We start from the raw sequence: 27037 nt of genomic DNA, 5'->3' as shown, positions 1-27037 counted from the left end.
TGACCATATATGTCCTTTTTTCCAGAATGCCCTCTTTTTTGGACCTGAAGGTTTGATCTTCAGGGAAGTACTTGTGCAGGAGGAGTGAAAAGTGTAAAGTGTATTATAAAAATGTTTTTTTTTTTTTATGGCCATTATTAAACTGATAAATATTCTATTAATTAAAAGTAATTGATGACTTCGCCACAATGAAGTCCAGGAGTGTGCAGTTTTGAGACCACAGATGCTTTGTAGTTTTTTGGGACAAATAATTACTGCAAATTATCTGCCCAACTGTGGATGACGCTAACCTCACAATGTTGTGCTTTAGTGTGCCGGAATGTACCTATATTTCATTGCATTATTATTTTTATTTATTTATAAAAAATCTCACCTAGGGCGCCAAAAGAGTCTGGGTCGGCCCTTGTCGTGGGAGCCTGGTTGCACCAGCTGTGCGTCATTTCTCACAGAAGTTGGGACGTAAAATTCACACTACGGGCTTAGTAACTACTAGTTAGCTTGTAACTAAGTCAGTGCTTAATTTGGTTGCACCACCTGTTCTTAATGCAAGACTTAACAAGTAGGTCATAAGCTCTCCTTAAAGTCATGCGTAGTCGCATAATATGACGTTTACCTGTATTGATCCATTAAACAACCTTCGAATTTGTACACAGAAGTGTTAAAAAGCCATGAACTTCAATTTGATCTTGTTCAAATCTTGTTTGCTCACGTAACTGTCAGCTGTAATAAATTATATCCCCATTAAAATACGATACAAAATAAAAGTAGATTTGATACATTTTGTCCTGTGTAAATATAGGAAGTGTATCTAAAATAAAAAGGGGTGATAAATAAATACTTATACAGCAGGCTGGAATAATAGCCATTTATGTATTTTAATATCCTATATATATTTTGAATGTCGAAACTTGACACCGGGCGACACACCCTGAAAACTGCACCGTTAGAACGGTTTCATGCTGAAGAGCTGCTTAAAAGTACGTTTTTTCTCTCTCTCATAAATGAGAACGAGTATAAATGTTAACATCATAACTGTATGCCGAAATGATTGATGCCTGTCATGCAAAACATCTCGTTGATGTCATAAAATATCAGTCTGCTTTTTTATTCCAACTGTTACTCTTGGTCAGAGTCTTCCGTAAATATTTAGTTTAATACGTAGGGTTGCGTCCTATCTAAGTTTAATGGTGCAATGCTCAGATATTTAGTAGTGTGGAAATAGTGACTTAGTGCCCTTTTACGCCACAACTAGGCTAAGTTGTAACTTATGTATAGCTGGTGTAACTGGCCCCTGGTGCTCAGATTTGGAGGCCCCTGGCAGTCTGAGATCCTGAGACCTGATCGATAATCCAGCGCTGACCAAAGAAAAACACAAGCACATATAATATTCCCTATTTTCATGTTTTTTGACGGATTCACATTTCAGGGGAATGTTACCTGAGTGGATTTAGCAAGTTAAACACAAGAAATAAAGTAACAATTTGCTGTAATACATAAAGGTGCCTTCTACAGTACCTTGTACACATGTGGCACTTCTGATGGCAGCATTCAACCCTCAGGACATTTTTTGCACAAAAGAATTATAATATTACAAATCTATCAAACAAAACCATTTTAACTGACATACAAGTAGAAATCTACCCAAAATTGCTTTAATCCTTTAACAGTAATCACAAACGGTTATGATTGGTCGATCTGGACTAGCGCTGTGAAAAGTAACAGCGAGCACATGACATCCTCGACCACGTTCAGTCTCAACTGCGGTTTGAAGCTCCGAACAAGAATTTCACCAGAGTAATAAAAGTCCTAGAAAATATTAAATTGCCATTTAACTGAAGACACACATTTAATATTTCAAATTAAACATTAGAGAAACTCACCATTCGTAGTACGTCCACTAAGCCCCGCCTATTTCCAGGACGAACCGTTTTGTTTGAACGAAACGATTCGCTAAATGAATCGGGTCAGCAGGGGTCGCTGTAGCTGCTTCTGTACTCAATCAATATTGTCGTCTGACTAATTACACACTGATGCTTAATGATGGCGGATAGTGCGAGTGAGAGCGACACGGACGGAGCCACCCCTCAGTGCTCCTCATCCTCCCCAATCCTCATCTCTCCCTTCCGTCTAGAGGAGTTGACGAACCGCCTGGCCTCTCTACAGCAGGAGAACAAAGTCTTAAAGATCGAGCTCGAGACGTTTAAACTGAAATGTAAAGCGCTGCAGGAGGAGAACAGAGACTTGCGCAAAGCCAGTGTCACCATGGTGAGTCGTCCACTCGCGACTGTTTCATTAGTAAATACTTACATGTACGTAGGTGCATGGGACTAAACAGTAATAAAATGAAATAGTGGTAATTTCAGGTGTAGTTCACTATGTTATGGATCACTAGACTCATTTAGCTCGTTGAGTGCTAATGCGCTAATGACAGCTCTTTACTGTCCGCTATTTTCCATTTGATTTACTATACGTGTAAAATACGTATTAGTCCCCTTTTAGTGAATATGTTAAATCCACTGTTTTGTTGTGTCTAGAAAGGTTTTCGTAAAATATTCAAATTAGCACAAGCTACCAACACTGTAGTAAGCTTCGTTTTTTTTTTACTTTGGGCGTATCAACATAATTTTGAGAGAAATACTTTGGGCGAAACAACAGAATTTTGAGAGAAATAACCGTGATATTTCGTTTATAAGAACTTCTTATTTAACGTTACTTAGTTGACAGAAGTAGTATAAAGGATTCAATTCATGCCAAACATTTTAGCATGCGACAGAGCAAATTACAACCAATAAAACCAGTTGCTATCCCATAATAATAACATGCGTAATATTGTCTTGTTTAAATGATGAGGTCATGTAGCTGTGGTTAATTATGATGTTGCTGTGAGCACATTTGTCTTTTAATAGCTGTTTAATGGGTTGTCCAAAATATGGAATTCATTGCAGATTGAATAATTGCATGTAGTTTATTCAGAGTGCATGTGGTGTCCTATATCATTTTGCAGTTCCCATTCTCTCTGGCTTATGGTCTTGCAGATGACCGCACTTCATATTTAGAAAGCAAGGATGTATACTTAAACTTCCTTGTACTATAAGTCATGCATGCAGGTTTGACTGGTGTCAAAAAATAGCATAAACTTGGTTTGTCTGTATAACCTTAATTGAAACCAAACAGTAAACCTTAGATTTATCCTCCTTCACTATATGAAACAGATAATGGTTCTTTGCCCAGTTTTTATAGACTTTTATGTGAAATACATCAGCCTCAGGCCTGCATCTCATTAGATCGTTGTGTTTGCATCACAAAACAAACTGTATCCTTTTAGATTTTCCCCTCTGCATTAATTAGTCTGAGAGGCAACTTGTGTATATCTGATTGGAATCCAATCCGATCATTTGGCAAGTCTGAACGGCAAAAAATCACTTGAAATCCGATGATTTCTCCATCTCTGCTGCTGCCTCGTAAGGCTTAGTCCAGCACCGCAACAACACGTTGCCATGTTATAAGCTATAAGCGTTGTTCCATTCCCCTCCAGTGCAGATGTGCTAGAAAATGAAGATTGCCATGGGACACACAAATTGTATCTGATCAGTTGCGTTTCACAGTGCGGACAGTCAGTCATGAAGATCGGATTCTGATCAGATGCATAAAAATCGGATTTGGACTGACAGCCTGAACATAGCCTTTCTTATATGCGTGTAATAAGTCAAAGAGTTGGCCATCAAAGGGTAATCCTGAATCTTTACTGGTTTTGACGAATCCGATCTTGTAAATGCCGCACATATTGTCTGTGATTAATTGTGTAAAATGCGCACCAACACAAGTTACATCAGAAAACAAGAATCTGTGACTCTTTAAATTTGTGCAATGTGAAAGGAATCTGTCTTGTAATGTGTGCTTGGCCTAACTTGTTTTCTTTTTTGTTTTTTAGCAAGCAAGGGCAGAACAAGAAGAGGAGTTCATCAGTAACACCTTGTTCAAGAAGATTCAGGCCCTGCAGAAAGAGAAAGAAACACTAGCAGTCAACTATGAGAACGAAGAGGAATTCCTTACCAATGAACTCTCACGAAAACTTATGCAAGTAAGTACTCCGCCGTCTTTTTATATGGGTCTAAAATTTGTTCTCTATAGAGTGCAACACTCTGGTTCCAGAAGTAAAAGTCCATTAAATTTTTTTCCATAAACAAATAGATTTTCAACAGAACTTATAAAACTTTAACCACAGCTAACATAGCCCACAAAACAACCTGAGTAGCTACCGCCCACTTCAATGACGCAACCAAGTTCAGACTCCCTTTACCCTACTACATTAACATTTGTACATATCAGAATATTTTACAATAAACTCATAAACAGCAAACTAGGGCTGGGTGATAAAACAATATCGATATATCACGACATATGATATTTACTGCTTGTCGCTAAAACACAAGCAGTTTGGCTTTCTCTGGCTGCATTCCACTGGGGCGGATGAAATCCGCTCAAAGGTGGGTTCACAGCACTAGGAGAGAGCTCGCTCCGCACCGCTGCCAATCCTACGATCCACCTTGCGGGCATGACGCTCGGCTTTCATAGGAATGAATTGAAAACGCTCTCAGCTTCGCTCACAACGCGCCAGTGGTAACGTAGGGTCAGACTGGACGAACTTGCTAATGCTAGCTGCCTTGCTAACAATTAGGTTACTTCAGACACCGGATTGATTCCATCCGCACCACAAGACATTATGACAACGGTTGCGCCCTCTCATCGTCTCTAGTGAAGAGCGTGACAGAACAACAGTGATGTGGACAACAGCTCTGATCTTTCTGCGCTGTAATCTTGAATATTGTTCTCTAGCAACAAACATGCATCATATCTGCCCTGTCCCGCTCTGCACGCGTTGCCTCTTTTCCCTGCATGTGTGTAGACATGAAGCGCCGCATGAGTTAACGTGGTTTCAAAGCCCCTTTTAGACCAAAACGTTTTTTCCTTCTAAATGTATCTTTATTAATCAGTATGATACAAGCCTTTAATAATAAACAAATCAAATAAACAAATCGATTTCTGTTCTAATTTTGTGAAAATTAATTAGATGGATATCTATATATAATTATTAGAATGGATAAGGAAAGACTAAAATTACAAGTTGGTAGACTAGTCTCTCACTTTAATGAAAATATACAAATGTTTTTTACATTTTTACATTCAAAAAAATATTTTCTGTATTTTCCCTCGGGATGCTATGCCCCATACTTGGATATCTGAATCTAAAGAAACATATTTCATTTTAATGTAAAAATAGTCCAACAAATACTGGACTGCTGTCACTATGCTTCAGAACAAACAGATGATCTTTTAACATTCATTTTCAATTGATAAACTCTAAAAGTTGGTAGAATTTGTAAAAGCACTGCTTTGGCTGTCTGTAGACCCCCTATGCAGTTTTATAGAGACTATTTTGACTGTTTTGAATAAATGTTTTCTTCTTTTCTTCCATCAACATTTAAATAAAAAAAGAAAGTGCAATGTGTAAATGTATATCGTGATAAATATCAATATCGAACAATATCAAAAAGATTATCATGATAACAATTTTGGCCATATCGCCAAGCAATACAGCAAACTAAAATCAATAGTTTTATATATCCCCATTGTTTTTTATTTAATTACATCATTCGCATAGCTTCATGGAATTGTAGTCCATGCTCTCATGAAAGACTGTAAGTAAACATCTTGTACCTTTTTGTATTTTTGTCAAATTTTCAAATATGTTTTGCCTCAAAACAAAATATATAATGTTGTGATTCACCTTGGAGTTGGTTGGTTTGGTTCATGGCTTACAACTCTTTTATGGAGGACTTTATGAAAAGCCCATGCAAAAAATGAATGGAAAAAATACTTCTTGAACCCAAACAGCTGAAAAAGTGGGCGGGCCCTGTTGCGCCCCATTGTACGCAGGTAGGGATGGCTACTGACATTTGGCACTTTTCCACCAGTTCTTGTTACGAAAGCACGCCGTACCAACCGATCCGAGCTCGTTGAAATTGTTATGTTTGCTTTTTCCACTGTGGTGCTGAGACATCAGGATCAGAAAGGACTGACTGAGCAAGTGTCCAATTGTGAGATGCTACTTCACTACAGTCGTTCCATCAGCACGGTTCTTGGTCCTGAGTATGGTTAGCAAACCGTGCTAATGGTTTCCAATCTTCATACAAGCGTAGAGTGCTCAAGGCCTGAGGCCCATTCTTTTTTCTTTTCTTTTTACATCTTGCATACTCTTAAAACAAAAAATGCAAGTGCGCCTATAATTCTTGCACTAATTAGTGGGGCCACAAGTTGTCAACACTCACAATTGAGCATTTGCTGTCACGAAGAATTCCTTGAAGAATTTGTAATGTGACCAATCTCTCTGGAATCATTAAAACATACACACAGGGATTTGGCACACCATCAAATCCACTTGCCAGTTGTTGGATACCACCTCATCGTTTTGGCACATAACCCTGACTGAGCCATCCAACCCAGGACAAAGTTTTCTCAAAAAGCCTGTTCCAGTTCCACCATGCTCTTGACTTTCAAGCAGTGATTCATTGTCTTTTAGGGAACTGTTCTAGCAGTGCAGTTCTATGGAACTTGTGGCTTATGGTGTCTGTGGTTTTCTGTCTGTCCTCAACATCTTGAGGAACAAAATAAGATGCAGTAAAAGAGAGGTAGTGTGTGTGAGAGGGGGAGCTGTAGTGAAATCACAGGGCACCTGCAATTGCACGGTATATCATCGCAGATGGGAAAATGTTGACTCAAAGGTTGCTTTTTGTTAGAAATAATGTAGTGAGCAGTTACACTCAACAAATATTCTCCACTGCTAGGATTGGGAATCATGAACTAGTTCTTATAGATGAAATTACAGTGACTTCAAAACCGCAGGCAACTGCACTTCCAAGTTCTTCAGAGCAGCAGCTTTTAATGGTGGATAAGAGCATTGCTGCAGTTTTATTATTCAGCATTATATAATCCACAACCCCATTTCCAAAAAAGTTGGGACAGTATGCAAAATGCCATTTAAAAATGAAAAGGAGGGATTTGTAAATTATATTTACCTTGTGCTATATTGAAAACACTGCCAAAACACACTAATTTGTAATATTTTTTATGTACATTCATTTGAATTCAGATGATTGCAACACGCTCCAAAAAAGTCAGGACAGTCCAGTGTTTACCACTGTTTTACATCACCATTTCTTCTTATAACACTTATCAAGCGTTTAGGCACTGAAGACACAAGTTTGTTAAGTTTAGTAAGCAGAATTTTCCTCACTATCCATTTTATCCATTATGCAGGTCTTCAGCTGCGCAATTGTACGGGGCATTTATTGCTGTATTTTGCACTTCATAATGTGCCACACATTCTCAATTGGAGACAGGTCAGGACTCGCACTCTGCTTCATCAGCTATGCACTTTTAATCCCAGCAGTATGAGGTTTGGTGTTGTACTGTACATGTCCCTGGAAAAGACTGCGTCTGGATGGCAGTATTTGTTGCTCCAAAATTTTTACATATCTTTCTGCATTGATGCTGCCTCACAGTTGTGCAAGTTACTCTGTTACTCATGCCATGGGCACTGACACACCCCCACACCATGACGAACACTGGCTTTTGGTCCTGATGCCGATAACTGCTTGGATGGCCCCTTTTCACTTTGGCACACAAAACACAACTGTTGTTTTTTCTTGACTTGTAGAACCACAAAATACTTTCACTGTTCTACTTTCCATTTCAGATGAGACTTTGCCCAGAGAAGTCGGTGGTGCTTCTGGACAGTGTTGATGTATGGCTTCTGCTTTGCATAGTAAAGAGTTAACTTGCATCGGTTAATGGTGTTGACTGACAAAGGTTCACCAAATTATTCCATGTGATGATATCCATTACAGACGCATGATGGGTTTTTAAGAAAATTACTTCTGATGGATCGGAGATCGCTACACATTTAGAAGTTGTTTTCGAGACCTAGTCTAACCAAATGAACGTTACTATAACTACATTTTTGCAAACTGAATTTTACGTGCCATGTTCTAAGGTTTGCTGCAGTTTCCTGGTGAAATTAACACTAGAGGCACTGCAACAACTGCAGATTGTGACATATAGTGTACATATTATTTGCACGATTGCTCACACACTGCTATGGTATGATATCAAAACACTTTTACTCTAACACATAATTTCAAAAAAATTATGCATTTTAACGCTTGTATTACAGACCCACCTACATTTTAAAACCTATTCCAACTTGATAGCTTGCTCTGGAGCTTACCTGATAAAGTGCTGTTTTTGGACTCCCATGCTGACACATGAGATTAAAGGGTCATAGAAATTACACAAAATGGTGTTGGTTTAGGGTATGAATGTCTGTTTTGTTCACCTTTTATGAACTTGTTGGGATTTTTTTTAAACAATCAGAAAGATTCACAAATTAGTGTTGAAATCATTAATTATTGCTAATGTGTATTTAAGGCTTTTCGGACTTACACTGGCGTCCAAAAGTATGGAATAATGTACAGATTTTGCTCTTATGGAAAGAAATTGGTACTTTTATTCACCAAAGTGGCATTTAACTGATCACAATGTATAGTCAGGACATTAATAACGTGAAAAATTACTATTACAATTAGAATTTTTTTTTTTCAGAACCTTAAACTACTTAAGAGTTCTCATCAAAAAATCCTCCTCGTGCAGCAATGACATCTTTGCAGATTCTTCGCATTCTAGCTGTCAGTTTGTCCAGATACTCAGGTGACATTTTACCACACGCTTCCTGTAGCACTTGCCATAGATGTGGCTGTCTTGTCGGGCACTTCTCACACACCTTACAGTCTAAATGATCCCACAAAAGCTCAATGGAGTTAAGATCCTTAACACACTTTTCCAATTATCTGTGGTCCAATGTCTGTTTCTTTTCCCTCTCTAACCTGTTCTTTTTATTTTTCTGTTTCAAAAGGGGCTTTTTCTTTGCAATTCTTCCCATTAGGCCTGCACCCCTGAGTCTTCTCTTTACTGTTGTACATGAAACTGGTGTTGAGTGGGTAGATTTCAATGTAGCTGTCAGCTGAGGCAGCTAGAGACACTGATGTACTTCTCCTCTTGTTTAGTTTTACAGCTGGGCCTTCCACTTCCTTTTTTAGAGCCAGCTGTCCTTTGTTTTTGAAGATTGTAGTATACACCTTTGTATGAATTCGTATGAAATCATTGTATGATAAACAATGATTGACTAATGAGTTTCTAGAGAAAGCTGCTGCTTTTTTGCCATTTCTGACCTAATATTGATCTTAAGAGATGCCAGTCTATTGCACACTGTGGCAACACAAACATAAATACAATGTTAAGCTTCATTTAACAAACCAAATAACTTTCAGCTGTGTTTGATATAATGACGAGTGATTTTCTAGTACCAAATTAGATATTTGGCATGATTACTCAAGGATAAGGTGTTGGAGTGATGGCTGCTGGAAATGGGTTCTGTCTAGATTTGATAAAAAATTAAATTTTTGAAATAGTGATGGTGCTGTTTTTTTACATCAGTAATGTCCTGACTATACTTTGTGCTCAGTTTAATTCCACTTTGGCAAAGTACCAATTTCATTCTGAAACAGCAAAATCTGTACATTATTCCAAACTTTTGGCCGACAGTGGAAATAGGTGTAATTAGTGACTTCATATCACAATGTTTAGTTGGCGATACATATTTTCTACAGAATATTTTTTGGAATAAGTGGTGCCTAAAAAAATTCAAGAAATAAAAACTGCACCCTGCTGCTGCTTGCAAAATAACAATTTCATTAATACAACGTTTCAGTCATACCACCTTCGTCAGGTATTTGAAAACACAGAGTATATCACATGTACATTTAAAATATGGAGTGGCCATTCAAGATAGTTTACAAACCATAAGGAGCTTTGCTCTGGCATATGCCAGTTTCAGGGGTTTACCATTTTGTAAGTGGATTTTCCCTCCCGCCCTATCCAGTTACAACACGAGAAAGTCGAACTGGAGCAGCACTTAGAACAGGAGCAGGAGTTTCAAGTGAACAAACTGATGAAGAAGATCAAGAAACTGGAGAATGACACAATCTCCAAACAGCTCACCTTAGAACAGGTAACTGTCAACTCTTATTAAATAAGTTTCATTCAACAGATTCTGTTCTTTGCTTATACTTGAACAATTGTGGTCCTTTAGCTAAGTCGTGAAAAGATTGACTTGGAAAACACTTTAGAGCAAGAACAAGAAGCTCTAGTGAATCGTCTATGGAAGCGCATGGACAAACTGGAGGCAGAAAAAAGGCCAGTACTGTTTTGTTCTCAATAGCTACTTCGAGTAACTCCAAATTATAAACACTGTGTACGTTTCTTTAAATATAAAATGATGATGGAAGATCTTTACGGATCTGTTTTGTTTCTCCCTTGCAGGATTCTACAAGAAAAGCTTGACCAGCCTGTCTCTGCCCCTCCATCCCCCAGGAACATCTCTATGGAGATAGAGTCTCCTGAGAACATGATGCGACACATCCAATTCCTCAAGAGTGAGGTGGAGAAACTGAAGAAGAACCTGCGCACTGCAGAGCTACATCGTAAGTGGCTGTGTTACACTTGATTAGTTCTTTGATTTTGAAAGTCAACTGAAGATCAATATTGATCCTATAGTCCATTTCAAAGACTATTCGTCGGTTTATGGAAGTGATTTGCGATGTCTTTGTCCCTTGAACATTTCCTGCTAGATGTCAAAATCTTTCAAAACAGCAGCGGGAGTCTCTTCATTCATAGTGACTTTAACATGATTGTCGTAAAATGCCATTATTAAAATGTTGACAATGTTGTTTGGTGGCTGGATGATCTCTGGATGCCTGGAACTAATGGAAATTCAAGTGGTTATATCTCAGTAAAAGCCACCGCAAATGAACACATGAACCGCTGCAATGACGCAAGCTGTATATGTGCAGTGCTAACAGTATCGCCTCTCTCACGTAGATGCGCTCCGTATCCAGACGTGTTGTTGATAAGTCACTTCCGGTAAACTTTTGATGTTGTTTGAGAAAATATGTCAACTCTGAGCCTCCTTTAAAGGATCCAGTAATGATACCAGAAATGCTTATGAGTCGGTAGTGTTCCAATTCCTTTGTTATTGTTTACAACCTTTAAATGGTCTATATGTTCTCATAACACATTTCCATTCCTATTGTGCTTGATTCATCAGTACATGTTTTTCCAAAGGAAATAAATATATTCAAAATCGTCCATGAAATTGTAATAACTTGATCCACGTCAAACCATTTTCCTTTTCAGAGGATATCAATTCTCTAATGTAACCAACTGACAAATAGCTTTGTTTAGGTAATTCTAAAATCGTGCAAATCTCACTGTAATTTAATGCCTTTAACATTAATCCTATAACTGTTAAGACAATTATAGCAAATAATGATAGATTTGAAAAAGTTACAATTGGGATACATAGAGATCCTCTTAAGAAAAACAGTGGTTGTTTCAGGATGGGAGTAGTCCTCCCATAATCCTTTGCAAACTCAAATTCAGGTCTGACTCCATTCCATTGACACAATGCAATCAGTTCCCATTGGAGGAAGTCGAGCCCCATTATACATTCTTTTCTCATCGAAAATTGGTGCAGGTCCACTGTACAATTATGCACCGTGTACAAACCAGGCATCAAAACAGTTTCTCTGGTTGTAGCCATTTAATTTGATATTTTTGTTTCCATGGGCACTAGAGGGCCATATGTACACACAACACAATGACTTCATCGCTCAGATGAAATGTCAGGAAGGCTATGTCCCAAATGGCATGCTTGATGTGGACATGTGGTCTTGTGCCCTGTTTTGCAAGTGCCCATAAAAACCACACGACAGTAGGCTGTCCCATTTGTCTTGTTGTGGTTCATTTGTTATTTTGCGAAGACTGCTCTAGTGCAGACTAGAGGCCTTATTACCGCATTTTCATGTAAATATGAGAGGCAGCTATCTGGGTTTTAATTGATTTAAATTGCTTAATGACTGCCTACAACAAAGAGCCCTTTATGTCACTGGTTATAGCTGGTTATATACATATGTAGGTTAACAGCTTTATGACATCTGGGACAATTGAGGAAACTCAATCTAAAATGTAGCTAGTGGGAAGAAATTAATTGCTATTCGGGAGCAGTTGGACACAGAGTTGGGGTAAAATGTGTCAGTGGGTAAACTCTTAAACTTGCAGACTGCACAATAATATTAATTCACACAAGGAAGCATGTTCAAACAACTTCTCAGATTTAATGACTGAAATAATTGCACTGTTATAAGTGTGCGTTTAAAATCCATTAACTTCATCCAAACATTCTCCCAATTTTTTTTTCTTATTTCTAAAAAACAAAAATGGTGATATTTAGTTCTACAGTGTCTTGGTGATATGTATTGCAGTCTGTTGTTCAAGAAAGACTCTCATGTGTCTTGTGTTTTTCACATTCATCTAGTCATGCTGTGCTTAATGGGGTGGCTAATGACCATATATGTGCCAATGTACTGTTACCAAATGACTTTGCCATAAAGATAACTGTGCTCATTAAGAAGAGTGTTTGTACAGATACAGAAAAGAGGGCTCAATACATAGAAGAAGAGCGGCATATGCGTGAGGAGAACATCAGGCTGCAGAGGAAACTCCAGAGGGAGGTGGAGCGCAGAGAGGCCCTGTGCCGGCAGCTGTCTGAGAGCGAGTCCAGCCTGGAGATGGATGACGAGAGGTACACTACACACAAAGCTGAATGGCACATGCTACCTTCATCACATGTAACACCTACTGCTGTTATGTCATAATTTCATTTTACCAGACTAGGGTTCAGAGCGTATGAGCGGAGCGGTGTGACTCTCAATAACCCGCTCCATTCTCAACCGCTCATGTCCCAAGCGAACGCTCCACACAAATCACGCTCCGACATGAAATTTCTCGGTAGTGTACTTCTTTCCAGGCACGTACACAGGGGGTGGCTACAGTGGCCTGAGCAACTGCCCCTTTATTTACTTTAAACAAGTCGTCAAACATGCCTCTAAGTGATAACATATGTGTGTTGATGCAGAAACTCGCATACAAGCAAATTCGTGCTTTTCAGTTTAAACTGAAAACAGTTATAAATTATTTAATTCATAAATTAGACTGCCTTCGTTTAAGAAACGGTTTTCTTTTTCTAATGTACAATCATTTATAGCTTTTTTTCTCTGCGCATGAATGCAGCAAGCGATGTCAGAAGACTTTCATATTTCATTAATCGTTAAGGTGTGGTTTTTGCTTTTGGAAACTGACCAGCAGTTTTATGCCACTTTATCCTGGAGCAGAAATCAAAAGCAACAAGCAGTTGATCAAGTGAGATAATTCCGATATTATATTTTCTATGCAAGTGTTGAAATCTTTAACAATCAAATGCTCAATTGTACAATAGAAGCATTAAAGCAAAATATTGCACCTGCAAGTTAGTACACACTGATCTACAAGATCATACATGTTGATTAGTTTTGATGCAGAGATTATTTTGTGTGTTTTACCAGGATTCAGGGAAATATGCTTTGCCAATATACAGTATTATTAAGCTTACATATTCAATTGAGGGTGCTCTAACATTTGCAACCCCGCAGAACTGGGCCTGCATCTAGCTGGGAGCTAAACTATCATGATTGCAAAACAATAAGATGAAGTTTACATACGCTTAGGCTGAAATCAGTAAAAAAAAAAACACTACACTTATTTCATATTAGCAAACTGTAGTTTTGGCAAGTTGTTTAGAACATCTACTTTGTGCTTGATACAAATCATATTTCCAACAATTGTTTAATGACCGATTGTTTCACTTTTAATTGAAGGTCAGAATTTTACATACAATTTGTTAGTATTTGGTAGCATTGCCTTTTAATTGTTTAACTTGGGTCAAAGTTTTGGGTAGCCTTCCTTCACACGCTTCTCACAATAAGTTGCTTGAATTTTGGCCCATTCTTCCAGAGAGAACTGGTGTAACTGTGTCAGGTTTGTTGGCCTCCTTGATTGCACATGCTTTTTCAGTTCTGTCCCACAAATCTTCTATTGGATTGAGGTCAGGGCTTTCTGATGGCCACTCCAATACCTTGACCTTGTTGTCCTTAAGCCATTTTTCTTACAACTTTGGAGGTATGCTTGGGGTCATTGTCCATTTGGAAGACCCATTTGCGACCAAGCTTTAAATTCATGGCTGATATCCTGAGATGTTGCTTCAATATATCCACATAATTGTCCGTCCTCATGATCCCATCTATTTTGTTAAGTGCACCAACCCCTCCTTCCCTTCGTTTTACTGTGGATATAGATACTTGTCTACCCGTTTCCTCCTGCAACTTCACAAGGTCCTTTGCTGTTGTTCTTGGATTGATTCACAATTTTCACAACAAACTACGTTCATCTCTAGGAGACCGAATGCGTCTCCTTCCTGAGCGGTATGATGGTGTTTATACTTGCGTACTATTGTTTGTACAGATGAACGTGGTACCTTCAGGCATTTGGAAATTGCTCCCAAGGATGAACCAGACTTGTGGAGGTCAAAACATTTTTTTGGCTGATTTCTTTTGATTTTCCCATGATGTCAACAGTATTTCCCACAGGATTTTGCAAGACTATGGTGGGTGGACCTCCGACACTCTAGGGGGGTCTAGGGCATGCTCCCCCTAAATAATTTTTTTTTTGTACATTTTAAAGGTATATACTTCCATCTGGTGCACTTTGAGAGCAAAATTAAGAGGCTAGTGTTGTGGTCTTGTAAACAGTTTTGTGCTATTAAAGCTGCAGTAGGCAACTTTGAAATAAATTGTATTATGAGAAACGGCACCCCCAATTCTTCCCTATATACATGATGCTCTTCACCCCTAGCCAGGGTTACTTGACAGCTGTTCACAAACAGAGCCAAGGCCTGTCTTTCACTTAGTCTGTGGTTCTAACTAATTTCGCACAGGGCCTCATTTAACTTGGGCCATATTTATATAAAAAACTTTATTTTTTTCAATGAATAAATACTACATACTGTTGCTTTAACATTTTTGTGCTCTAACCATTCTAAAAATCAGGGTACAAGCTAGTAATGTCAGTTTCAGCTTTTAATCTTTTAACGTTACCTCGGACTGCTAACGATGGCTAGCTAGTGAAGCCATAAGCAGTCTAAGATTATGCCAATTAACCTAGTAATGCTAACTTTAATTTACATTAACCTTATTTTTCTTTTGCTTCTATTTTTACCCAGCCAACCAGTATAGCTATTATATTACATTATATTATATTACATTATATTGTATTGCATTTTATTGTATTATTTTATGCAATAGTAAAATATTTCTGCCTTAAGTTCTTCACTTTCACACATTATTTTAAGGCTCTCTGATGAACTCATAAGCCCTTATTTTTCATGAAGGAAGACTTCGATATTCTGTTTCTTGGATGTTATCATTTTCACAGAAATAGAGCAGGGTATCTCCTCTGTCTCACTGCCTGTTGTTAACTCTGCGTTAATAAACCCACAATGACCACGGATATTTGACATTACATGGCTGTTAAATGAAACTGGAGTGCTTTGCGTTCACAAAATGAATAAGTTTATACCTTTTTTATATTTTTGCGGGAGTTTGGCGCAGGTCTCTGTAGACGGCGTGCACATCAGAGCGTTTGAGAAGAGAGCTGCTCTTGTGACGAATGTGGTGCAGGTCCCTGAGATGCTCTGAGTTCAACTGAATGAAACACAAGTGTTTTTTCCTGTGCATATGAGACATCATGCAGGAAAAGATGAGGTTGAATCCAGCTACTTAATCAACTGCTTTTTATTTAGTAAAAGGGACTCTCAATTTACTGTCATATGTGAGTGATTTACTCGCAATGTAGAGGGCTGTTAAACGTTACTTAACTCAAAAATGTGTCATCCCCCTCAACCAAATAATGTTAGACGGATCCAGGAATACTCTAGTGCGTGTGTGAGTGCCGCGTGAGTTTACAGCAGCGGGGAGGAGTTGACTGAACTGACTGGTGCACGAGAGAGAGCGCAAAACTCAACCTTTTATCTTTTATTTTATTTATGAGACTAGAGACTTTAAGATGAGAAGTGTAAAAATGTTTTCGGTTCATTTCGATACCGTGGCGGGGCAAATTAGACTGTGACGGAAAATTGAAGAAAACTTCAATTTTATTAGATGTCTGTTAACAACTTTTGCTTCGTTCTGCCTTGGTTGGACTTAATTTTCCATTTTATCTGGAAAATGTATGATTGATCACAGATCAAACCCAAGGTAAAATCATCACAATACTGATTGTCCATTTATAACTTTACAAATATGGTGCATTTCCACCTTGGTGCAAACAATACTTCATTAGCCATAACATTAATCAAGTTCCCATCATTGGTTTTACAGAACTTATGTGCAGATGTCACAGGTTACAGGACACCATAAACAATCCAAACACTGAATAGGCGTTATCTATTTCCCAGGACTGGAGGTCGTCTCCCTAACTTTGGTGGAATGCTGTTTTTTTTCACCATTTGCAGAAAATTAAGACAGAGCAAGGCAAAGAGATTACAAGGCATACCAATGCACATAGTCACCTAATATGAAAAAATCACAATTAAAATCTCTCTCTCTCATTCAATTAATAATGATTGGACCAACATAGAATCAAATGGTTATCGAAGAGTTGATTAAAGGATATTCGAAAATCCACCCCTTCAAACTCACCAGTTGATTAGTGAGCTCAACTAATTTACGAATTCAAGTCAAGTCAAGTGGTCAAGTGGTTTTTATTGTCGTTTCAACCATATACAGTTAGTACAGTACACAGCAAAACGAGACAACGTTCCTCCAGGACCATGGTGCTACATAAAAACAACAAAGGACCAACATAGGACCACATGAGACTACACAACGAAATAAAATACCTATATAAACTACCCATATATACCTATATAAAGTGCACGTGCAAACATGTGCAAAAAGTACAGGACAGTACAACAAATTACTGACAATGAACAGGACAATAGACAGTGCAGCGCCGACCAGTACTCAGTAGTGCAAAAAGATGACAGTTTCTAAAAATGTAAACATAACATACTATGAGATAATGTTCTATGCACATAGCAGTTATTGAGGTAGCAGACAGTTATAAAGTGACAGTTATTAAAGTGCAACTCAGGACACGTGTGTGTGTCAAACCAGTCTCTGAGTATTGAGAAGTCTGATGGCTTGGGGAAGAAGCTGTTACACAGTCTGGCCGTGAGGGCCCGAATGCTTCGGTACCTGTTGCCAGACGGGAGGAGGGTAAAGAGTTTGTGTGAGGGGTGTGTGGGGTCGTCCACAATGCTGGTTGCTTTATGGATACAGTGTTTTTTGTAAATGTCTTTGATGGAGGGAAGAGAGACCCCAATGATCTTCTCAGCTGTCCTCACTATCCTCTGCAGGGCTTTGCGGTCCGAAACAGTGCAAGTCCCAAACCAGGCAGTGATGCAGCTGCTCAGGATGCTCTCAATAGTCCCTCTATAGAATGTAGTGAGGATGGGGGTTGGGAGATGTGCTTTCCTCAGCCTTCGAAGAAAGTAGAGACGCTGCTGGGCTTTCTTGGTGATAGAGCTGGTGTTGAGGGACCAGGTGAGGTTCTCCGCCAGGTGAACACCAAGAAATTTGGTGCTCTTGACGATCTCCACAGAGGAGCCGTCGATGTTCAGCGGAGTGTGTTCACCTTGTGCTTTCCTAAAGTCAACAACCATCTCTTTTGTTTTGTCGACATTCAGGGACAGGTTGTTGGCTCTACACCAGTTCGTCAGCCGCTGCACCTCCTCTCTGTATGCTGACTCGTTGTTCTTGCTGATGAGACCCACCACGGTCGTGTCATCGGCGAACTTGATGATGTGATTCGAGCTGTGCATTGCTGCACAGTCGTGAGTCAGCAGAGTGAACAGCAGTGGACTGAGCACAGCCTGGGGGCCCCAGTGCTCAGTGTGGTGGTGGTGGAGATGCTGTTCCCGATCCAGACTGACTGAGGTCTCCCAGTCAGGAAGTCCAGGATCCAGTTGCAGAGGGAGGTGTCCAGGCCCAGCAGGTTCAGCTTTCCAATCAGGTGCTGGGGAATGATTGTGTTGAATGCTGAGCTGAAATCTATGAACAGCATTCGAACGTATGAGTCCTTATTGTCTAGGTGGGTGAGGGCCAGATGGAGGGTTGTGGTGATGGCATCGTCCGTTGAACGGTTTGAACGATACGCAAACTGCAGTGGGTCTAGTGAGGGGGCAGCTGGGTCTTAATCTGCCTCATGACGAGCCTCTCGAAGCACTTCATGATGATGGGTGTAAGTGCGACGGGACGGTAGTCGTTGAGGCAGGACACTGAAGACTTCTTTGGCATGGGGATGATGGTGGTGGCCTTGAAGCACGTTGGAACAACGGCGCTGCTCAGAGAGATGTTGAAGATGTCGGTAAGAACATCTGCTAGCTGGTCTGCACATCCTCTGAGCACTCTGCCAGGAATGTTGTCTGGTCCAGCAGCCTTCCGTGGGTTGACTCTACGTAGAGTTTTCCTCACATCTGCCGTGGTAAGACAGAGCACCTGGTCGTTGGGAGGAGGGGTGGACTTCCTCGCCATCACGTCGTTCTGCACTTCAAACCGAGCGTAGAAGTCGTTCAGCGCATCTGGAAGGGAGGCATCTTTGTCACAGGCAACTAATGTTGTCCTGTAGTTGGTGATGGATGCCCTGCCACATGCGCATGTGGCAGGGCATTCACGCCGAATTCAAAATTTTACATAAAAACAACCCCATCAATCAAGAGATTTACAGTAGAGTACATTGGTCTATTATTGTTTTTGTGTACAGTCAGATTGGACGACACAATCAAAAGTTTAAAGTCTGAGAAAAGTTGTTGCTCATTCACAGGTCCTAAACGTATCAGATCGTTCTCAGCCATTTAGCTCCAGTATCCCAGCAGACGTTTGTGGTTATTTCTGTACAAAGGTCTGTGTATACAGTGTGCTGTGTTGATTCTGAATGTCCTATGTTTAACTCACCTGTTGTTGTGCAGGTATTTTAATGAGATGTCTGCTCAAGGCCTGCGTCCTCGTACCGTATCCAGCCCTATTCCCTACAGCCCATCACCGAGCTCCAGCAGACCCATCTCACCAGGTACACACTCATTCAGTGCATTACCTCAGCAGCTCTCCAACAATCTGGACACAAACACATTGGCATTTTTCACACTGTTTATACTTCACCCTGGGTTAGTAATTAATCCTGGGTGTTCAGGTTCCAAGATTTCACACTGTATTTATGTAAACCCTGGATTAAAATCTGATTTGCATATTTATGAGGTAAATATTATTGATTGGACGAGCACAGCTCAAGCACACTGTTTTAATATCTGCTTATCCATGGGTCAAAACATCAGCACGTAAGTCAATTCTTAACCCATGGATAAGCATTGTGTGAAAAGCACTATAGTTTCTCATCTTCTACTTTTTTAGACATTGTTTAGTAAATCAAACTTTTAACTTGGCAATACGCTAACATCAGACTCTGTTGGCATCAACTGTGTGTTTGCATAAGGAGTACTGTAAGTGTAAAACACATGTGTAACCATTAACAGGTTTGCTGCCAATTGAGTGTTTCATATCAAATCATTTAGCACAAGAAATTAGGTTCCAGTTCAGTTAGGATGCTGCCTTAAAAGGTAGCTGCCTATGTAGACGATAGACAGCGAGGCAGCTCACAAAAATTTTAGCCCAGATAATTTGATACGCAGATTCATTTTTTAAAGACACCATATGAGGTCCAATACTTCCTTTTTGGCTCTCACTAATAGCCATACACATATTCTTTAGTAATGTGGCAAATTCCAAGAACAGTAATGTGAGAATTTTTTTAGGGCAGTTTGATTATTTTTATAAACTTTTAGCAAGATCAAATCTTTGACACTACAGCTGAGCACTAAAGTATTGAAATACAATAGGAATCATATCAAACAGCTTAAATTAGAGAACAATGCGTTGGATATTCACTTTTCACCTTTGGTTTTTCTGTTCATGTTTGTGATTCATTTAAATTATTCTGGTTCTTTAAATGTCACATTAAATATTCGGCTTAAAACAGTTCAAACGCGCATTATTCCTGTAGGCTCGTGCTGGAAGAAACGAGTGCTTGTCAGAGAAATGGTACATGGCAGCATTTGCCAAGATCTGATTGGTCCGAACGCTTTCAATTCTTGTAAAAGGTGTTTACACAGATTCTTTTAGAGGCATAAACACAATCCAATAACTGATCCTAACTATATATTAAATACAATTTCTAAACAAACAAAAACATTTTATGATGTAATTCATGTAAAATTCCACATATTACAACAAAACTTGTATGTATCTCTACCCATACTTTTATGGAGGATCTAATGTGACAATATTAAAAATAGATATATGTGCAAAGAAATTCAAGATTAATTTATACATGTATTTATTACCATTTGTTTATTACATTTACATTGTCATTTAGCAGACACTTTTACCCAAAGCGACTTACAAATGAGGCACATAGCAAGCAATTTGTCTTATAAAGTTTAACTACATCTGCAGTTGTACTGCCAAGTTCTAGTATCAGTGCTAGTGAAGATGAAAGAGACAGAGAAGGATTTCACTATTTTAAGAATGTCCACATTGAAGTATGTATTCATTCATATCCACATCTATTTATTTCTAAATTTCTGTGTCCTTATGGTAATGATCGAGGTGTTTTTTCTTCTTCAGGCATAGCGATGAGTGCTCAATAGGGAAGTTTGAAGGCCTCCGTGATTTCTTGTGGTTATCAAAATGAAATGCGGGGCCTGGGTAGCTCAGCAAGTAAAGACGCTGACTAACACACTTGGAGTTGCAAGTTCAAATCCAGGGTGTGCTGAGTGACTCCAGTCAGGCTTCTTAAGCAACCAATTGTCCCGGTTGCTAGGGTGAGTAGAGTCACATTGGGTTAACCTCCTCTTGGTCTCTATAATTTGGTTCTCGGTGGGGTGGATGGCGAGTTGTGCGTGGATGCCGCAGAGAATAGTGTGAGCCTCCACACGTGCTACGTCTCCGCGGTAACGTGCTCAACAAGCCACATGATAAGATGTGCAGATTGACTGTTTCAGACGTGGAGGCAACTGAGATTCGTACTCTCTTAATTAAAGTGAGTCACTATGCCACCAGGAGGACCTAGAGCTTATTGGGTTTTTGGGCATGCCTAATTGGGGAGAGAATGGGAGAAAATAAAAAAAATTGAATGCGAGTCTACTGACTTCAAATGTAGCCACAGATGGGTGTGGACATGTATTTAGAATTTGTCAAATATACTTGAGTAGAGCAAATTAAATAGGGAATGAATAATCTCTGTTAAATTAATGCTAAATATGGAAATAAAAGTGAAAATACTCTCTAAATATGGAAATAAAAGTGAAATGTATTTCAACGTACTTTTTTTAATATTGTCACATTAGGTCGTTCATATATGTTTTTATATGAACGTTATAAATGTTATATGTTTAACTTAAAGAATTACGCTAGTCACTGTTGTTCTAATTCAATAAGTACATTTGCTAAAGCCTCTATGAATGTGGTGTGTGCTTCTGCAGGGTTGTCATATGCCAGTCACACAGTGGGCTTCACCCCTCCCACCACACTGACCCGAGCGGGCATGTCTTACTACAACACGCCCGGCCTCCACGTCCATGTAGGAGCTTCACATGGCATCGCAGTGAGTTCCCCTTGATCTGCCTCATAATGACCTTCCGTTACAATTACTGATATGGGTTTTTCCATCTTGAAACAAGGGTGGCCAATGGCCGATATGATACAGAAACACGTCCTGTATGTAATACATAATGCAATATTATAGAAGCATTTGAGATTTGCACATATTTACACATAACTTTTACAGAATTCACCTGAAATGTTTATTTTTATTGTTATTATGTTTTTATTTTTATCCATAAGGTAATGTTTTTGATATTTTGGCACAAGACGTTTGCGGTTGGTTTGTTATTTGCAGATGCCTAATATCTTAAAATTGCCAATTCATTGGCTTGGCCAATATATCAGTCTATCCAATAATGTGTAATACTCGCAAATTAATTTAACCCAGTGGGCCACTATGTATGCACTTAATCTTTTTCCTTTTTCTCCCAATATGGCATGCCCAATTACCAATGTGCTTTTTTTTTTTTTTTTTTTTTAAGTCTCGTGGTCACGTAGTGACTCAATCCGGGTAGCGGGATGCCTCCGCATCTGAGACGTCAATCCGCGATTCTTATCACATGGCTTGAGCGCTTTGCCACTGAGACATAGCGCGTGTGGAAGCTTCACGCTATCCACCGTGGCATCAATGCACAACTCACCACGTGCCCCACTGAGAAAGAACCACGTTATAGCGACCACAGGGAGGTTACCCCATTTGACTCTACCCTCCCTAGCAACAGGGCCAATTTGGTTGCTTAGGAGACCTGGCTGGAGTCACTCGGCATGCCCTGGGATTTGAACTAATGAATTGGTGAATTCCAGGGGTGGTAGCCAGCGTCTTTTACCACTGAGATACCCAGGCTATCATTAGTTAATCAGGGTTCCCACACATTCTGGAAAACCTGGAATTTTGCAATGCAGTTTTCCAGTCATGAAAATTTTGAAAAATACCTAAATGTCCTGGACAAATAATGATTTGTCCTGGAAAATATTAATATATCTATTTGACATGTTGCTAGCAAGGTTTCTGTTACAAGCACAAAAACATGGCAACGATCTGACTATTTTAATAAAGGAGAAGGTAATGACGTTATTGATGTTATTATTAGACATTTCTTGTTGTTTTTGGATGAAAAGTCATGCTCGGCCATTCACAAACTGAATGGAAATGATAAATCTGCTTTGTTCTTATAATGCTTAAATACTATAAAGTCTCTTGGCAGATTTCACTCATGACTTTCATTTCTTGCCACCTAGTGGCATCTCCAGAAGGGGTCACTATTACACTATGTAACACAATTTTTGTTCTTGGGTAGTAAGTGTTATTTCCTAATTGCTTATGCCTCAAAAGTATAGAAAATGGCTATTATTCCCCAAAATCTTTGCTTTTGTAACCAGGACAGTGATATTTTTTTAATGTACCTATTTCCAATGAGAACGTCTTTTCGTTCACATAAAGTCAGAAAAAACTTCTGTCAAAAGCACACAGAACCGGGAAAATAAAAGCTTGATTTAAATGGACACGTATTTGTGCTTAAATATTTCACTTGTTGGGTCCATAAAAGGTCCTGGAAAATTGTGGCTTGAAAAGAGTGGGAACCCTGTTAATGCTTTGCTCTAATATGAAAAAAAAATTAACCCCAAAATGGCAACTTTCAGCAACGGATTCCTTTTGACCAAAATCATGTCATGTTTTTTCCATGCGTTACTGCCAATAGAAAGAGTTACTCAGTAGGGTGTTCACACTTGAGTCCTCTGTAAATTATAATAATTATAAAATATTGTATTATATTTTATAAATAATACATTTATATTGGATTAAATTGCAATATACAGTAGTATTATATTTCTGTAATAATTTAGCACGTGCCATTGCTATAGGGTCTCAAGCCTTTATCTTGGCGGAACACTGAAAGAACACTGTGTGTTGTTTCTGTGTTTAGTTTAAGTTTAAGTTGACAACAAATTTGTGCTCCTTCCAAACAGGATTCAATGCTCTCATCTCCTCCACGGTCCAAAAAAATGTCATGCAATTTTGTTGAGACACTTTTAATGGCCAAATATATTTGGAATGAACGCAAATGTGCATTATTAAAAGTAAGTCTAGAGCATTTTAGATATTGTGAGCAAATGCACAAACTGAACTTGGAGCACATCTGTTCTGTGTATAATACATAAACGGAGCACAAGATGGAATTAGTGTGTATCGAGCACAGAACTGCTCTGAGACACCGTATGTACAATACACTGCAGATCAGCGTTTCACATACAAGACATACAATATTCATAAACTTCTGCAACTACTTATTTCTGAGCATGCTCCAAAGTGAAAAGTGAATTTCTGAAGGAGTGTCAAGGGTCAGTGATGGCAAAAGTAGACTTAATGGACTTCAAAAGGACTTATGATTCGGTCTATAATTCTCAGACACAGCTTATAATAAAAATAAAGAACAATTTGTACATTTACCTGGCTGATAATTTGATAGCTTGCTGCCAACCCCCTTAGAGGGTTAGTTAATTAACTGTTTGAGGCAGAAACCGTGGTTGGGTGAAAATAAGATAAATTGTGCAGCCTTAAAGCTGGCTCATGCTTGTTAACAGCAGAATTTTGGATCATGTTAACACCTTTTGGAATACCATTACTGAATGTTCATTTATATTTGTGCATGTCAATACAAAGGTAATTCTAGGTGATCGTAGAGTCGGACCGTTGTGGAAAGTCAAGCTATCGAGGGAACTCTTCAAGTTTCAAGAAGTCTAAATGAGCTTTAATAAAACAACTGCTTGTGTTTTATCAAGGACATAAACAAGAATGTCCAATTTTTAAATTCAAGAGTGCAAAAATTCAAGAATCGCAAGAGTGAGAATCTCCAGTATTTTCATTAGAGAACAATGGGAAAAGAACAGGCATGTTTTGTTTTATTCAGAATATTTCTATAACTTGTACACCGGTATATTTCAATAGTTGTGAAGCTCATAAAGTCTTTTTCAGGGTGCTTTCACACCAGCTCTTTTGGTGCACACCCAGGTTCGAATAACGTTAGGAATTGGAGGATGTGAACGTTGTTTTCTGAACTTGGCTGCGCACCCGCGAACCGCACCCGAGTCCACTTGAAAAGGTCGTCTGTGTTATGGTTCATGTGAACTCCAGTACAGTTCGCTGCTGATCTGAACGCAATCATACCAAATGGCGGTTCGGACCCAAATAATATGATGCGAACAGAGACCAGCGGGGGGCAAGGTGGAGGAGACTCTGGTACGGTCCAAGCAATGACATCAAGTGTGAAAACACCCTCAGAATAAGGCGTAACCCGAATATGAACCTTAATCAGAAAATGATGCATGTAAACATAGTCAGTATCAATCTTCATCTGTTTGAAACACCAGATGTGTGCCATCTTATAACAGTCTATAGATTTATATGTCCCCTTTTTCTCCCACAGAGACCCTCCCCAAGAAGAAGCAATAGTCCGGACAAATTCAAGCGTCCTACACCCCCACCTTCCCCCAATATGCAGGCTGGCGTGCAGCCGCCACCACCTCTTCCACCTCTGGTGCATCCAGTGTCATCCCAAGCAGCTCTGTCACAACAACAACAGCTGCAGCATTCCTCGCAGTCATAGATCAATGAGCCATCAGAGAGGATTCAAACCAGAGCTGCTTTACTAAACCAACCCCCCTTGCTTGGAATGAAGGCATGCATAGTTCAGAGGGTTGCTTCTGAGGGACAAGGAAATGAACATTACCCTAAGGATGTAGCACATTTTTGACATGAGAAAGAGAATTAAAGGGCTGGTTCACCCATAAAGGAGCATTCTGTCATCATTTACTCACACTCATGTCATCCCAAACCTTATGACAATGTAAACATGCTCTAGAGTCTAGACCGATTTCTTGGACTTTTTTTGTTTTTCAGTGTGTCGTGCAGGAGTGCCATATTTAAGACACCATAACCAGTTATAAGAACTTGTCTTGACACCTGCATTCTGTTCCATTTGTGTGCAGCTTGTTTTAGCAGAAGAATGCATACAGCCTAAATGACCCTTAACTAACTTCCCTGGAACACAAAATGGGATGTTTTGAAGAATGCTGATGTTTTCAAATACAATGAAAGTGAAAGGTTACGGAGGCTGTCAGTCCCTTACATTCTAAGATCTCCTATTGTGCTCCACACAGAGAGAGAGAGAGAAAGAAAGAATCATACAGGTCTTGAATAACATGAAGCGAGTAAATAATGACAGAATTGTAATTTTATGAGTAAACTGTCCCTTTAAGATTTCAGCAAGTACTTACAGCATTGACATCAGTCAAGCATACAATCTACATCCAAAGCGATCTCTTTGAAATTGCTTGGTCATATATGGACAAAAGATTATTTTGAGAAAAAGCAAAGTAAAATGACTGTAATCATATATTTTCCATAAAAATGGACAGTTTAAAAATGTCAACCAGAGCGGACTAGTAGGACATCAGTGTTCCAGATAGGATTATGTTCAAAGCAGCTAATGGTCTTTCATAGATGACAGGAAACTCTGGCATTGGCAGCCATTTGCCTGATGCCACTCCGGCATTCACATTTAAATAATAGATTAGCAAGTGTCTCCAAAAGTGAGAAAGGAAACTTTCAAATCAGACAGCCTGCTGATACAGCAATATGTATTTCATACTGTTGTTATGCATTTACCTTGCCACATAAATTATATTCGGAAAGCAAGACCGCAAAATATATTAATTATGCTCATATAGAAATATCTGGGCATTGGCATGACTTTGCATATATATATATATATATATATATATATATATATATATATATATATATATCAAATCAATAGAAGAAATACTACCATAATGTATACCTGTAGCAATTTACATTTTTTTAAATTAAACAATCCACATGATAGTACGTTTGGAGCATTGGGGGAAGATTTTCTTCAAGTAAAATATAATTTTTATTTATTTTTTTAACAGGACGTTTCTTGACGAGTATTGTAAGATTCAGGTGACTTGGGTGTATGAGAACATCTGCTCACTTTTAAGTAAGATGACTTTGTCTTTTGTGGCTGCTGCATATGAACTTCGATCCTCCTCCTGGGTCCTAAGATTTTTTACAGCAAGACACTTTAGATAGGAAATGAAACCATGTAGATTAGAAAGAGACCCGTGTGTGTGTGTGTGTGTGTGTGTGTGTGTGTGTGCAGAGGATCTGTCTTCATTTCATATGTTCAGCTAAACAGTGTTTGGTACCACTGTGATTGATTTTCTTTTGGGGTTTTTTTTATTCCAGAATA

The 27037-nt window shown here is 39.0% G+C and overlaps 1 protein-coding gene across 1 annotated transcript; it reads left to right on the top strand.

The window, feature by feature from the left end:
* Nucleotides 1–2027: 2027 nt before the first annotated feature.
* On the top strand, nt 2028–27037 carry LOC127633924 (coiled-coil domain-containing protein 6-like). Its single transcript, XM_052113300.1, has 9 exons — nt 2028–2265; nt 3932–4081; nt 9998–10126; nt 10208–10311; nt 10438–10598; nt 12601–12757; nt 19076–19176; nt 21644–21765; nt 25190–27037. The coding sequence occupies exons 1-9, from the start codon at nt 2038–2040 to the stop codon at nt 25367–25369; spliced, it is 1332 nt and encodes a 443-aa protein (XP_051969260.1). The 5' UTR covers nt 2028–2037; the 3' UTR covers nt 25370–27037.

This window comes from Xyrauchen texanus, chromosome 40 (genome assembly GCF_025860055.1).
Source record: "Xyrauchen texanus isolate HMW12.3.18 chromosome 40, RBS_HiC_50CHRs, whole genome shotgun sequence".
NCBI classification, from domain to species: Eukaryota; Metazoa; Chordata; class Actinopteri; order Cypriniformes; family Catostomidae; genus Xyrauchen; species Xyrauchen texanus.
Note: the sequence above shows the minus strand (reverse complement) of the source record. Positions and strands in the feature narration are given on the sequence as shown.

Bases quoted from the DNA above. Each gene is read 5' to 3' on its own strand.
- LOC127633924 (XM_052113300.1), top strand. From the start codon at position 2,038: ATGATGGCGGATAGTGCGAGTGAGAGCGACACGGACGGAGCCACCCCT. The intron at 10,127-10,207 runs GTAACTGTCAAC...GTGGTCCTTTAG, and splicing joins AACAGCTCACCTTAGAACAG to CTAAGTCGTGAAAAGATTGA. The intron at 12,758-19,075 runs GTACACTACACA...GTTGTTGTGCAG, and splicing joins CTGGAGATGGATGACGAGAG to GTATTTTAATGAGATGTCTG.